This window comes from Cydia splendana, chromosome 10, assembly GCF_910591565.1.
Source record: "Cydia splendana chromosome 10, ilCydSple1.2, whole genome shotgun sequence".
In the NCBI taxonomy this organism is placed as follows: domain Eukaryota; kingdom Metazoa; phylum Arthropoda; class Insecta; order Lepidoptera; family Tortricidae; genus Cydia; species Cydia splendana.
The window spans coordinates 15332760-15349641 of record NC_085969.1 but is presented as its reverse complement, the minus strand read 5'-3'; the positions used below and the strand labels follow the sequence as shown (position 1 = coordinate 15349641).

The window sequence follows — 16882 nt, the reverse complement described above, 5'->3', positions numbered from 1 at the left end:
TCTCAAGATCTCATGAACCGTGATAACTAGATTAACTAGACAGTTTCAATTTTCACAAATGATGTATTTCTGTTGCCGCTATAACAACAAATACTAAAAACAAATTAAAGAAATATTTAAGCGGGGCCAATGCAATGCTAGGCTGGATATGACTGATGAAATGAGTAAATTTTTATTAATATGTTTTAATATGACATGTTGGTGGCAAACAAGCATACAAGGCTGTTAATGCCGATGGTAAGTGGGAGTTTAGACTAGACCTCTGCTTCTCCAAGGGACTCACATTGCTGACCGAGTAAATTTTTATTAATATGTTTTAATATGACATGTTGGTGGCAAACAAGCATACAAGGCTGTTAATGCCAATGGTAAGTGGGAGTTTAGACTAGACCTCTGCTTCTCCAAGGGACTCACATTGCTGACCGAGTAAATTTTTATTAATATGTTTTAATATGACATGTTGGTGGCAAACAAGCATACAAGGCTGTTAATGCCGATGGTAAGTGGGAGTTTAGACTAGACCTCTGCTTCTCCAAGGGACTCACATTGCTGACCGAGTAAATTTTTATTAATATGTTTTAACATGGCATGTTGGTGGCAAACAAGCATACAACTCATACAAGGCTGTTAATGCCGATGGTAAGTGGGAGTTTAGACTAGACCTCTGATTCTCCAAGGGACTCACATTGTTGACCGAGTAATTTTTTATTAATATGTTTTAATATGACATGTTGGTGGCAAACAAGAATACAAGGCTGTTAATGCCGATGGTAAGTGGGAGTTTAGATTAGACCTCTGCTTCTCCAAGGGACTCACATTGTTGACCGAGTAAATCTTTATTAATATGTTTTAATATGACATGTTGGTGGCAAACAAGAATACAAGGCTGTTAATGCCGATGGTAAGTGGGGGTTTAGACTAGACCTCTGCTTCTCCAAGGGACTCACATTGCTGACCGGTTACAAATCTATTACACTCATACTAGGGTTCCGTACCTGAAGGGTAACTAAAAAACGGGAACCTATTAGCGATTCCGACTCGCACTTGGCCGGTTTTTCTTAGTAGGTATATGACATTTATTTCAGTTTTACTTCATTGTCCGTCTGTCTGTCTGTCTGTCTGTCTGTCACCAGGCTGTATCTCAGTTGAAATTTTCACAGATGATGTATTTCTGTTACCGCTATAACAACAAATACTAAAAAGTATGGAACCCTTCGTGCGCGAGCACTTGCCCGGTTTGACATTTCAGGCTTCGTCACACAGGCGCGTTTCGCGTGCGGCGCGTGAGCGGGGCGCGCCGCTTTTTCATATAAAACGCTCAGGCCCGGCTCTGAAATCGCGCCGGTGTGACGGAACCTTTATTTCAGTTTACTCCACTGTCCCTCTGTCACCAGGCTGTATCTCATGAACCGTGATAGCTAGACAGTTGAAATTTTCACACATGATGTATTTCTGTTGCCGCTATAACAACAAATATTAAAAAGTGTTCCGTTCTTGATGGGTGAGTCCGACTCGCACTTATTCAGTTTTTTTTTTGTAAACGAATTTAATATTAACGGATAGGCATTAATATTAAAGAATGAAATAGTACTTAGTGATAATTTCCATACTTATACTTTAGTGCCATGAAGGGTAGGTACAAAAGGGTTCCCTCTTTTGAGATTGGAAAGTGGGCTAGGTTATAAATGCGGCCTTCACAGAACCGATCTGTGACCAGAAAAGTGGGTCAGGTTAGAACTGTGATCCTTACAGAACCGAACTGCTACCAGAAAAGCGGATTAGGTTTTTTTAATTACATATTTGTTTTTAGATATAATTATCGGAATAGTAAATTTTTCGAGTTATGATTGTATGTTACGGATTTAAAGTTTTCTGAGATGAGATAGGTTTGTAACCGCCTTGATGAAGGTATGAAGTCTAAAAGTAAATAATTACTTAATTCAAAATGAGTATTACCTATTACTATTATTTATTTTACCCGAGCGAAGCCGGGTTTTCATCTAGTATTTATTTATTTATTTATTACTAGCTGTGCCCGCGGCTCCGCCCGCGTGGAATTCGGTCTGTGTCAGTAAGCGGCTAATTTCTAATCTAATTTCTCTCCCTCTCCCCTGGAGGCGGAACTTGAAGTAAAGTTGACAGATGGATATGCTAGAGGACTGTAGTCCAGATAAAATATTTTACAATAAGGTACCACTAAATAAAACTACACTCCAAAATCAATAGTTTTTTTCGCCCTTATTCAAATTTTACACGTGATTTAAACGACAGAGTAGTAGGTGTACCTACATCGGACGATATAGTAAGGTATACGCGCGCGAGCGAAAGCGAAGCGGCCTGCCTGGCTAGAGCGACACCCACTCACCGTGGTCTTCTTCAGACTATTGAGGAAGACCACGTGCCCCTTGTAACCTCAATGCGTTGCGAGACTTTCGCGAATGATTCGATTTTTCTCGGTAATGCGTATAAAATGCGAGTCCCAAATCGTTTGACTCCGCAAACGACCAGTGCCGGATTAAGATATTTTGATGCCCTAACCATTTCTAGACCATGGTGCCCCCTCTCCCTAGGGTCATCGAGATTACATTGAATTTTTTTGGTAAGTTGAGTGACGTTCATTGCCGCATTACAGCTGAGAATGGAAATCAGTCACATAATTTTATCACGAGTAACGTTGCAACAGAGTAATGTTGCTGCAGTCGCCATATCTTAGAAAGTAATTGAAACCGCGAGCGAAGCGAGCGCGAAAATTTTTCGATATAAAAACGCAATTTGATGGACAGTTGTACATTTTTACTTTTAGTATGAAAACCAGTCAGATAATTTTATCAGGAAAATTGACAGTGCTGCAGCAGTAATGTTACAACAGAGTAATGCCGCTGCATTCGCCATATCTTAGAAAGTTATTGAAAACACGACCGAAGCGAGCGCGAAAATTTTTCGATATAAAAATGCAATTTGATAGACAGTTGTACATTTTTTCTTTTGATACGGAAATCAGTCACATAATTTTATCACGAAAATTGACAGTGCTGCAGCAGTAACGTTGCAACAGAGTAATACTGCTGCAGTCGCCATATCTTAGAAAGTTATTGAAAATGCGAGCGAAGCGAGCGCGAAAATTTTTCGATATAAAAACGCAATTTGATAGACAGTTGTACATTTCTACTTTTAGTCCCAACCAGGCGCGAACCCAGGATTTCATACAGAGAAGGGATGGGACAGTTTTCTATCAGCCTAGCTTCGCATAGGGCTCGATATTTAAGAGTCTCAGCGAGGTTGTTTTCATACAGAAGCAGCAGAGCTTGGAATTGACCAAGTGAATGTGAAGTGTGAGCAAGGCAGAAGGCCCAGCTGCGAAAGAAGAAAGCTTGGATTTGGATCCACGCCCAAGTGTAATTAAGGCAGAAGATCAACTTTGCAATAAGGCAGAAGACCTCGCATAAGACCTTACGCCGAACTGCAAAAGAGTGGCTTGAAATCGAATCTATGCATGTAATCACGACTCTTCTACTGCTCGCTCTTTGGCTTCACTCGAAAGCGCTACTTGATAGGATGCTTTTAGTTTTCGGCTTTCACGGGGCCCCTTATAACACTTTGACAGTTAGGTCTCAGGATCGCGGCTAAGGAGCAACTCGGCTTGACCGACAAATCTGGCGTGCAAGAGAGCAAAATTCGCTATAAAATCGGTAACCTATGTCGAAAAAATCGGCTGGCCGTAAGCCCAAAAGTAAGATTTTTTTCCATGACTTTAAGGGCCTCCGCGTAAGGTCAAATCGAAAGCCTACGTTGGAGATGTTCTTACGTACCCTCAGTCTCTTACTTGATCCCTACGACCCTTTGTTATTAGATGGGTACTTGTACACGTATAAAAGTTTTATGTAGGTACCTACTCCACGACGACTGCAATGCTGATGCAGCCTGCGCGTTTTTTTTTTGCCTACGGTTTTGGTGCCCCCTAGACGTGGTGCCCTAACAAGTGCTTATTTTGCTTAAAAGGGTTAATCCGGCACTGCAAATGACAGAGGTCAATGTTTTTTTTTTCAAAGTACCCACCTTCGTGGCCATTATTAAGTGCTTAAGGAGGCGATACGTATGAATATGGATTTGATATGGATGCGATATAACTACGATTAGGTATAATTCATGACGGAGAAAATAAATAATTTTAAATAATTTTATGCAATTATACGCGTGTTGGTGTGTGATTATTTTACCACTACGTAACTATGTAAACTCATTTTTAGTTTTCTTGGTTACTTAATGTTTACTCAGCTCCCCAAAAGATGGCACTGTGCAATGAGGGGCAATTAATTTACTGTCGTTTAATTTTGTTGTATTATTAATTTATTAAATCAACACTTCGAGCAACACGGAAGGGAGGCGGCATTCGCACTATTTCCCCTCTGCCGAGGTACAAGATTAGCGCGTCAATCTAATCTAGCGCGGGTAATAAAACTAGTTGCACTTAGATTTTTCACTAAACCGAGTCCAGATGCGCGCGTGAACACTGCTGCACAAAAATGCCTGTTTGCTCGGTTTTTTGTTATAAAAAGAGGTCGGGGACATCAAATTTACAAAAAGAAAGTGTTACATTTCACATATAATATTTTTTTTTACATATCATACGTTTAATTACATTCAAACACAATTATTATATTTTAGTCTCATGTAATTGTTGGATTTATCGATTTTGCTCGCTCACTACAAATTGTGGATCGGTCGAGCGACAAATCCGACTTCTCATCTCTCAGAATACAATAACATACTTCAACGAAAATGTGTTAGTGTGCGTGTTGTGACACTTGTCACTCGTCCGTACACAAAAAGAGATCGAGGTTTGCAAGATTTGTCTTTGACGTGTGTCATTTTCTATGTATTTGTGTCGTCATTACAGATTGGATTTTGTATGTAAGTGTGTGAGAAGTGCGACTGTGTGCACCTTTCCCCCCGCAAAAAATGGCAGAAAGATTTGTACGGTGAGATATCGCTTGGGCCCCTCCCTTCCGATGTGTCGGAAGCCGGTGTTGCTCGAAGAATCAACATAATAACATCTTCTAAACTTAGAGTTAAATTTACAAAATCTTTCCTCGGTGGCTTATTCATGTCACAACGTATTAAATTCAGCGCCATCTGTTAGTTTACCAGGGTACTCAATAGAGGTAGCACATATTTGAAAAAAGTTTGCCCCTCCTTCCTAAGTAGCGCCATAAGATTCAGGGGCAAACTTAAGTCAATCGAATGTTGTGGCTACCCCCCCTTTTAGGGGTTGATTTTTTATAGCCTGTAACCTGGCCGGGAATTTTCTCGACAGATTAGTAAAGTTTTCATCAAAATCCGTTCAGCCGTTTTCACGTGATGCGCGTTCAAATAAACAGACAAAAATTCTAAAAACTTTTGGAACGTGTTCTGTTATCGATTCTAAGTATCCCCAGCCAATTTTTTTTCAAATACCTTCCATGTACAAACTTTCGACCGTCTTCAGCTTTATTATATGTATAGATAGATTTATCCAAAAGAATATATCTCATAAGACAGTTCAAGTGACACCCAATATGTAGGCCATGTGTCAATGTGGTTTGTTTACTGTATGTGCCACAAAGGTGCCACCAACGCAGAGCTTTGCCTAATATTCCCTATTCGTAAAATATATAAACTGAAATTCTCTTAAAAGTTAAAAGGACCCTTTTTTCTTTAAGTGTTGTAAATGAGTCACTAATACGATCAAACTTTAAAAAACTTCAATGATATTTTGCGAATATAACGTTTAAGTAGAATTTTACAATTAAGAAAAAAGTTATACTTATTAAGTACTTAATAACCGACTGTCCAAACTCATTCCAGCAGTTCGATTTGATGAACTTAATGAAAATTTAAATCTGAAATTAATAAGGTTTGGATATAAATAGCTTCCGTAAATTAATTAATTGGATATTACGGGTCATGACATTTTCACAAACACTCTTTACGTAAAACAGATATTGTAAAAGGTCACGTAGGTTCCTACCTTTACGAGTATTTAGACAAAAGAAGACGCAAATGACGTCACGTGATTACGTAGTTACTTCTCCGTACAAAAGTAGTCCCCATTTTTCTTTCGGGATTTACATTGTAGAAAATATTTTACGCAATTTGATGTAAGTATAATATATATAACATAGCTTTGCCCCTTCTTTTGTTTATTCTATTTTTAAATTATCATAAAACGTAAATGTCATTCATTCATTCTTTTAAAATTATGGCTTCAGACCAGTGGGACTATTTCGCCAGTATCAAGGTAATAGGAGCTAAATACGACGGCTAAAATTGTACGGTTAGTACTACAAGACAGTGTACGGTGATTTTATTAGCTCTTGTAAAGCGATAGCTGGACTTTACAAGTAGCACGTGTACTACCGGCCGTTGACTCCAAAATGATGGTTACACGCATTTCAAGATTAATTCTCCATTCACTGCACACTACCACCATTATTTTACTGTATAATAAGCTTAGTGGAGTGTGCTCAAGCCATAAAAAGGTCAAATACGGCGTTCACTGAATAAGAGATTTCCTTTGGTAGAATCAATCTTTGTGTTCCTAAAATGTATTTAAGAAGTGGAGCCACCCAGATTTTGATGCAGGTGGGGGGTGGGGGGCTTTTAAGGATCGGTGACGTCTGAGGTTAATATTTTTTTAAGTATAGGTTCTATGTCAAGTTTAGTATCATTTTCAACTAAATCAAAGATGTAGACATAGATTTCATCTAAATCGGTTCAGCTGTTATTGATTTCCCATACAATCTTACACCTTCCTTTTCACTTTTGAGATATTTTTTTTTGAATAAAAAGTATCCTATGTTCTTCCCCGGGACTCAAAATATCTCTATACCAAATTCTATCTAAATCGGTTCAGCGGTTATTGGATCCCCATACAAATTTCCACCTCCCTTTTCACACCCTTAATGGATGATTTTTGAGATTAAAAGTATGCTATGTTATTCCCTGGTACTGAAACTATCTCTGTACCAAATTTTAACTAAATTGGTTTAGCGGTTTAGGCGTGAAGAGGAATTAAAAAAAAAAGTATTTTATTTTATGTGCTTTTACTTCGGAATGGTGTCATTATGATATCATAAATGAATTCGGCATCCCCGATTTATACGAAAACGATACCAAACTTGGCCTAGTAGCTTAAATGACATAGATATCAAGATCAAGTTTGAAAGCCCCCCCCCCCCCCCTAAAAATTTACATCAAAAATCTCGGTGGCTCCACTTCTTAAATCCATCTTCGGGTCCTAAGGACCAATCCTGCTAAAGGAAATCTCTTGTTCACGCAACGCCGTATCTCACCCCCCCAGCACCATCCACTAGCTATCGATATTACAAAAATAAAATTCAATTTTAGCCCCTTCTGTTTATTCTATTTTTAAATTACCATAAAACGTAAATGTCACCGATAATATTTCTCAAACTCGATGGCTACGTTGACAGGTGTCATTTCAATACAATTTTGCGAGATTTGATGTTTTTTGGTTATAAATTATATGAAAAATACTATAAATAATGAAAAGGAATAGGTATGTTTTTCGCTCTTCTTATAGTAACGAAGTATTAGTTTTTCATAGCAGTTTAATCATAAATAATAAATTGAGTAAACATATTATCCATAGTAAGGGAGAAATTGAAGTGAAAGCGGTAGAAGTGGAAGCTCACAGCAAACTTGTTAGCAATTGCTGTAGGATGGCCGGGGTAAATACCTGGGTCTCAGAAGTGATGTCCAACTGCAGAGTATGCAGCCGCCCGGAGCAGTCTTCCTTCAGCATGTCCGCGTCGATGTTCCCAGCCTTGCTCTGGAAGCCGGCGAACACGTGGTAGCCCAGGTCATCCAGTCTTCTTGCCACGGCGTTGCCTAGGACGTTGTCGCAGCCTGTCACCAACACCGCTTTACCGGCTGCTGTCACCTGCATAACAATTAAAGCGATGTATTCTACTAACAGCAATCATCTTACTTCAATATAATTGTCTATCCCAAACAAAACAATAATGTGATATGAGAGCCAAGTTCAATATTAAGAATACCATTGACCGGGGTGACTTTCAAATGCAGGGGCGACTTTAAAATTCTAGTTTTTAAGCCATAATATATATTTATGCGAGATTTTTTACAGTAGGTGAATATGAATATATAGTAATCTAACTAGTTACAGGAACATTTTCAGTAAATAATGAATAATGGTAATTCTATGGCCGTTTTAAATCTATCAAAGTAACCCCAAATTTTCCAAAGTCACCCCGGTCTACGGTATGTGTCGTGGTTGACTCGCCGACAAAAGGATTGAGATCTATATGGGTGCCAAGTTCTGTGCTGTGAAGAAAATACTGAAATTATATAGATAGGATTTGAAAAGGAGACCCAATCTGAAAAGGAGACCCTCACGTACGCGTGGTCGTTGTAAAAAAAAAAACAGATTTAAGATTTTTTCCTTTGTATGCGCCAAATATTCTATTACCTTATGCCAAATATCAAGTTTCTAGGTCATCTGGAAGTGGGTTAGGTTTTTGATCTATAAGTCAGTCAGTCAGTCACAAAAATGCCGGTTTTTAAACGTTTATTTACCAATAACTGTTTGTGCTAGGTCTATGAAATTTTGTATTCTAAACAAGCTAAGGGCACAGAATAAATAATAGTACTAGGGTACAGAAGACTCACTCTCTAACAAAACGCGTCTGTTACGATCAGGACAGATATGGCCGCTAGGTGGCGACAGCGCCACGCGCGGCTTATGGCTAGCCACCAAAATTGGTGTGGAACGGATGTACTATTAGCTACCCGTAGCAAAGCGACGAAATCGCGGAGTGAGCCACGACTGCTAAGGGGCTTAAATAAATGTGCCAAAGTTCATGTGTGTAGGTTAAATAGATTGCAAGTTGTGAAGGGATCAAAAGTAGCTTGAAATGGTTCGTGTAATATTACACACGGTTGCTGCCAGTTCCTTTTTCTTTGAACTTGGCTGGACACGCTACCGCGTGTCTAGATGGCGTCGGCCACGTAGTTTACACAATAAACAATATGGTGCTGTTTTGCATACCTATACATAAATACATATGTAGATGACTCAGAGGAAATTATATGAACGGGCCTATCTTTACTTTTGAAATGTTTGTACCCGCCACGTTTTCTTACCCCGAATGACTTCTATTTTCCAGAGATTTTAACAATTATTTTAAGTACTTAACCGTTTTGAAACTAAATGATGATTAAATTTTTTGACAGATCTATTATACGCTAAACGTCATAGAATGTACATACATTTGTTTGATGATCGACTAAATTATACCACTTCTAACCTGCATACTACTAGTATAAAGTAAGTTAATACCCTGTGCTTTTCAGTGATGAATCTAATCACTCCATGTCAGCATAGTCAAGGCTCATGCTCACAAAGTTCCCGAGCTTTGGCGTTATAGGAACTTAACACCCTCTTAAGCATGTCTATAAAGTCCCAAACTTCTAACGAATTTACCTAGTTAGGACTAGTGCTATCCCTCTCGACCGTGAGGAAAACGCATATATACCTTTACAAATAAACAATGCTAGTCTGTCCGTATTTTTATTTAAAAGCGACCGCAGTAAGTATAAACAGAACCAGTAACCTATTTATATTAAATCGGATTTTTGAAAGGGATTGACACGTAAGTCAACGCCGCTTCGTTATATTATAATCCAGGAGCTTTAATTTTTATCGCACAAATGCATATGTGTTGCACTTAAAATCAGCAAAGTGAGCAGCTGCACATACAGTATAATTATTATTATACCTATATGGTATAGCGCTGCAATCCTACCATATAGGATAGCAGCATATAGGATAGGAGGGAGCGAGTGCGCCAACTCAACTGTAGCTACGTATTCCAGAGGGCATTGCGAGTTGTACCATAGGTCCAATTTTAGCTAGACTAAATTCCCGAAAAAATTACTTTTCCTGAATTTGCACGATTTTGACCAACAGTCTGGAATTATAACACTTTAAACTCTCGCGTTTTGTACACATATTTAATTACACAACATTAAACTTTAAACATTAAACTTTAACGGGTAGTAGTAGAAGAGCCGGCCGCAAATTTTTTAACCGACTTGATACCACGATGAAATGCACAATGGTTTCCCATAAAAGTGATGCTAAGTCCGAATTCGATAGTCTGCCACGGCGGAACTTGCCGAAAGTACGAAAAAGAAGGCCACTTCCGGTGCGATAAAAGGGGGCTGATTTAACCCATCTGATACCGAAATAATAGTTATGGCAGCAGTTAGAAATTTACATGTAGACGCAGAAAAGCGAAGTCTGCCAGTATTTTTTATGCCGGAAGTGCTTGGCAGACGCTCTCAAAGATGGCCACCGGGACCCCTAATTTAACCCATCTGATACCACCATGAAACCAATTCCAGTCGGTAGGTATGAACCCTCATGTCAGGAATATATAAGTCTGCCAAGGCTTTTCCTGCCGAAACACCTTGGCAGACGAGATTATGTGAGCACGTTCACCATCGGTTACCCTACACTAACCCATCTGATACCACCATGAAACCAATTCCAGTCGGTAGGTATGAACCCTCATTTTAGGAATATATAAGTCTACCAAGGTTTTTCCTGCCGAAACACCTTGGCAGACGAGATTATAAGGAAGATGACCATCGGTTACCGTACACTAACCCATCTGATACCACGATGAAACCAATTCCAGTCGGTAGGTATGAACCCTCAATTCAGGAATATATAAGTCTGCCAGGGCTTTTCCTGCCGAAACACCTTGGCAGACGAGATTATGTTAGCAAGGTGTACATCAGTTACCCTACATCAACCCATCTGATACCACCATGAAACCAATTCCAGTAAGGAGGTATGAACCCCCATTTCAGGAATATATAAGTCTGCCAAGGCTTTTCCTGCCGAAACACCTTGGCAGACGAGATTATAAGCAAGTTGACCATCGGTTACCGTACACAGCCCATCTGATACCACTATGAAACCAATTCCAGTCGGTAGGTATGAACCCTCATTTCAGGAATATATAAGTCTGCCAGGGCTTTTCCTGTCGAAACACCTTGGCAAACGAGATTATAAGCAAGATGACCATCAGTTACCGTACACTAACCCATCTGATACCACCATGAAACCAATTCCAGTCGGTAGGTATGCACCCTCATTTCAGGAATGTATAAGTCTGCCAAGGCTTTTCCTGCCGAAACACCTTGGCAGACGAGATTATGTTAGCAAGGTGTACATCAGTTACCCTACATTTACCTATCTGATACCTTGTTTGACAAGTCCAGTCTGCCAAGTCAAGTCTGCCAAGGCCTTGGCAGACTTATATATTCCTGAAATGCGGGTTCATGCCTACCGACTGGAATTGTTTTCATGGTGGTATCAGATAGGTTAATGTAGGATAACTGATGTACATCTTGCTAACTTAATCTCGTCTGCCAAGGTGTTTCGGCAGGAAACGCCTTGGCAGACTTATATATTCCTGAAATGAGGGTTCATACCTACCGACTGGAATTGGTTTTATGGTGGTATCAGATGGGTTAGTGTACGGTAACCGATGTTCATCTTGCTTATAATCTCGTCTGCCAAGGTGTTTCGGCAGGAAAAGCCTTGGCAGACTTATATATTCCTGAAATGGGGGTTCACACCTACCGACTTGAATTGGTTTCATGGTGGTATCAGATGGGTTGATGTAGGGTAACTGATGTACACCTTGCTAACATAATCTCGTCTGCCAAGGTGTTTCGGCAGGAAAAGCCCTGGCAGACTTATATATTCCTGAAATGGGGGTTCATACCTACCAACTGGAATTGGTTTCATCGTGGTATCAGATGGGTTAGTGTACGGTAACCGATGGTCATCTTGCTTATAATCTCGTCTGCCAAGGTGTTTCGGCAGGAAAAACCTTGGCAGACTTATATATTCCTAAAATGGGGGTTCATACCTACTGACTGGAATTGGTTTCATGGTGGTATCAGATGGGTTAGTGTAGGGTAACCGATGGTGACCGTGCTCACATAATCTCGTCTGCCAAGGTGTTTCGGCAGGAAAAGCCTTGGCAGACTTATATATTCCTGACATGAGGGTACATACCTACCGACTAGAATTGGTTTCATGGTGGTATCAGATGGGTTAAACTAGGGGTCCCGGTGGCCACCTTTGAGAGCATCTGCCAAGCACTTCCGGGATAAAAAATACTGGCAGACTTCGCTTTTCTGTTTATACATGTAAATTTCTAACTGCTGCCGTAACTATTATTTCGGTATCAGATGGGTTAAATCAGCCCCCTTTTTTCGCACCGGAAGTGGCCTTCTTTTTCGTACTTTCGGCAAGTTCCGCCGTGGCAGACTATCGAATTCGGACTTAGCATCACTTTTATGGGAAACCATTGTGCATTTCATCGTGGTATCAAGTCGGTTAAAAAAATTGCGGCCGGCTCTTCTACTATAGCTGCAATTTCTTTGTCTACCCCGAACATTTTTATAAACTAATTTCGGGTAATTTAGTGTTGTTTTATTAATAGCTCCGTTGACATTTGTTGGGACGTCAGTCTTTCCGTGACCACAGCTGGTGCAACTCAGCTGAAACGTCGGAATTAAAGGTAAAAACAATGAAATTATATCGCGGTAGACCCGTTTGTGTAATTAAATAGTCTGGAATTATTCTTTTATTTAACCCTTTAGTGGGTAACGGCAAGATATTTGCCGTCATACCACTCAGATATTATATATTTTTTCTCAATGAACGTGTTGGTAGTTAATATAAATTTTGGTTCCCATAAGAGAATATACTCGTACCAATCTACGAAAAAAAGGAGAGCTGATAAAGGTTATTCCATCCCTTGTTAAATGATGATTCTTAGGCCTGAACTTAGATTTTTAACTATTGGCTACATTTGAAGAAAAATGTTTGTAAATAAAATTTTCTTTGCTGGTTTTATCCGATAGTCACAATTCTCTAGTTTCAGAGACAATTTTGGCGATATAAAGTTTAAAGAAAAAAAATCTGTTATATGAGAATTAAAAAAAAATAAGACGGCAATATATTTGCCACTATCCGTTAAGTGTCTGGTGTTTATTAAAGGAAAGGGTAGGTTAGGCTACTATTGTTATTGATTTATATATGGAGCAATAGCTTAATTCAATACTTCAAATTATTACATGCTAGCAACCTATCCACAGTTTTGCTGTGATTACAATACCTACTTCGAAATAATCTATACATATAATTAAGCTGAAGAGGGTCGAAAGTCTGTACATGGAAGATATTCGAAAAAAAGTTGTCTGGGGATACTTAGAATCGATAACAGAACACGTTCCAACAGTTTTTAAAATTTTTGCCTGTTTGTCTGTTTGTCTGTTTGTCTGTTTATCTGTTTGTCTGTTTATTTGAACGCGCATCCCGTGAAAACGGCTGAACGGATTTTGATGCAAACTTTACTAATCTGTCGATAACATCCCCGGCCAGGTTATAGGCTATAAAAATTCAACCCCTAAAAGGGGGGTAGCCACAACACTCGATTGACTTAAGTTTGCCCCTGAATCTTATGGCGCTACTTAGGAAGGAGGGGCTAACTTTTCAAATATGTGCTACCACTATAGAGTACCCTGGTGAACTAACAGATGGCGCTGAATTTAATACGTGTTGACATGAATAATGCACCGAGGAAGGATTTTGCCAAATTAACTCTAACTTTAGAAGGGAGGGTACGGATATCAACAAATTTAATTGAATAATTATGTTGATTCAATAATATAACAAAATTAAACGACAGTAAATTAATTGCCCCTCATTGCACAGTGCCATATTTTGGGGAACTGAGTAAACATTAAGTTATCAAGAAAACTAAAAATGAGTTTACATAGTTACGTAGTCTATACATATAATAAAGCTGAAGAGGGTCGAAAGTCTGTACATGGAAGATATTTGAAAAAAAGTTGGCTGGGGATACTTAGAATTGATAACAGAACACGTTCCAACAGTTTTTAGAATTTTTGTCTGTTTGTCTGTTTATCTGTTTATCTGTTTGTCTGTTTATTTACGTGAAAACGGCTGAACGGATTATGATGAAAACTTTACTAATCTGTCGAGAAAATCCCCGGCCAGGTTATAGGCTATAAAAATTCAACCCCTAAAAGGGGGGGGGGAAGCCACAAAACTCGATTGACTTAAGTTTGCCTCTGAATCGTATGGCGCTACTTAGGAAGGAGGGTCAAACTTTTTTCATATATGTGCTAACACTATAGAGTACCCTGGTAAACTAACAGATGGCGCTGAATTTAATACGATGTGACATAAATAAGCCAGCGAGGAAGGATTTTGCCAAATTAACTCTAAGTTTAGAAGACCCCTCTTCTAAAATTTCAATCAATCGTACGGATATCAACCAATTTAATAGAATAATTGTGTTGATTTAATAATACAACAAAATTAAACGACAGTAAATTAATTGCCCCTCATTGCACAGTGCCATCTTTTGGGGAGCTGAGAAAACATTAAGTAACCAAGAAAACTAAAAATGGGTTTACATAGTTACGTAGTGGTAAAATGAACACACATATCAACACGCGTATAATTGCATAAAATTATTTAAAATTATTTATTTTCTCCGTCATGAATTATACCTAATCGTAATTATATCGCATCCATATCAAATCCATATTCATACGTATCGCCTCCTTAAGCGCTTAATAATGGCCACGAAGGTGGGTACGTTGAAAAAAAAAACATTGACCTCTGTCATTTGCAGTGCCGGATTAACCCTTTTAAGCAAAATAAGCACTTGCTTAGGACACCATGTCTAGGGGGCACCAAAAATTATCGAAAAATTTTCGCGCTCGCTTCGCTCGCGTTTTCAATAACGTTCTAAGATGTTTATGATAAAGGTGACATTCGGGTGGCGCCTGCAGCAGCATTAGGTAATCTGTTGCAACGTTACTGCTGCAGCACTGTCAATTTTCGTGATATAATGATGTGACTGATTTCCATACTAAAAGTAAAAATGTACAAGTGTCTATCGAATTGCTTTTTTTTATATCGAAAAATTGTCGCGCTCGCTTCGCTCGCGTTTTCAATAACTTTCTAAGGTATGATAAAGGTGACATTCGGGTGGCGACTGCAGCAGCATTAGGTACTCTGTTGCAACGTTACTGCTGCGGCACTGTCAATTTTCGTGATAAAATGATGTGACTAATTTCAGTACTAAAAATAAAAATGTACAACTGTCTATCAAATTGCGTTTTTTTATATTGAAAAATTTTCGCGCTCGCTTCGCTCGCGTTTTCAATAACTATCTAAGATATGACAAAGGTGACATTCGGGTGGGGACTGCAGCTGCATTATTCTGTTGCGACGTTACTGCTGCAGCACTGTCAATTTTCGTGATAAAATGATGTGACTGATTTCCATACTCTTCTTCTTCTTCCTCGCGTTATCCCGGCATTTTGCCACGGCTCATGGGAGCCTGGGGTCCGCTTGACAACTAATCCCATGATTTGACGTAGGCACTAGCTTTTACGAAAGCGACTGCCATCTGACCTTCCAACCCAGAGGGGAAACTAGGCCTTATTGGGATTAGTCCGGTTTCCTCACGATGTTTTCCTTCACCGAAAAGCGACTGGCAAATATCAAATGACATTTCGTACATAAGTTCCGAAAAACTCATTGGTACGAGCCGGGGTTCGAACCCGCGACCTCCGGATTGAAAGTCGCACGCTCCTACCGCTAGGCCACCAGCGCTTTTTTCCATTGATTGCACTGATTTCCATACTAAAAGTAAAAATGTACAACTGTCTATCAAATTGCGTTTTTATATAGAAATATTTTCTGAAATACAGCAATGAACGTCACTCAATTTATCAAAAAATTTCAATGTAATCTTGATGACCCTAGGGAGAGGGGGCACCATGGTCTAGAAATACTTAGGGCATCAAAATATTTTAATCCGGCCGACTGGTCGTTTGCGGAGTCAAACGATTTGGGACTCGCATTTTATACGCATTATCATGCCTTCCCGAAAAAAATCGAATCATTCGCGAAAGTTTCGCAACGCATTGAGGTTACAAGGGACACGTGGTCTTTCTCAGGAGTCTGAAGAAGACCACGGTAAGTGGCGCTCTAGCCAGGCAGGCCGCTTCACTTTCGCGCGCTTCGAAAATAGTCTGGCGTTTTTTGCGGGGGAGAGGCACATCAAATGTGTACCTACGTAACGTAAACATAGCCATGTCAGATAAACTTCGGTTGACCATTGGCCGCCTATTTTCGACAGAGGGGAACGCCTGTTAATGACCACTCCGTTTGGTTATATTCTCTAAGTTTAAATCACGTGTAAAATTTGAATAAGGGCGAATAAAACTATTGATTTTGGAGTGTAGTTTTATTTAGTGGTACCTAATTGTAAAATATTTTATCTGGACTTCAGTCCTCTAGCATATCCATATGTCAACTTTACTTCAAGTTCCGCCTCCAGGGGTGAGGGAGAGAAATTAGGATTTGAAATTAGCCGCTTACTGACACAGACCGAATTACACGCGGGCGGAGCCGCGGGCACAGCTAGTATACAATACCTACATATAATAGTATATATTAAAAATATGTATTATAAATAAAATAATCAAATCTTTTAAAGTAAAACAAAGGTTTTAATTATTTCTTATCATTCTATTGGTTTTTAATTTATTAATTTTAGATTACTTCATACCACCCGTAGTTCCCCCGGCAAACTGACGTGACGGTCTTGTCACTTACTGCCCTTTGCTGATAGCGGCAAACATATTGCCGTCTTATAATTCAGAAACCCCGAAATAATATATATATTTCTCTTTCTCAAAAATCATAAAAAAAAAATCATGCTGTGCG

General features: G+C 39.2%; 1 protein-coding gene across 2 annotated transcripts in view; it reads right to left on the bottom strand.

The window, feature by feature from the left end:
• The window catches only part of LOC134794393 (D-beta-hydroxybutyrate dehydrogenase, mitochondrial), an 84569-nt gene that overhangs the window by 28107 nt on the left and 39580 nt on the right, over positions 1 to 16882 (bottom strand). For both annotated transcript variants that reach the window (XM_063766201.1, XM_063766202.1), the window contains exon 4: positions 7739 to 7942. In XM_063766201.1, coding sequence (XP_063622271.1) covers positions 7739 to 7942 — 204 coding nt within the window. The remainder of the gene's footprint in view (positions 1 to 7738; positions 7943 to 16882) is intronic.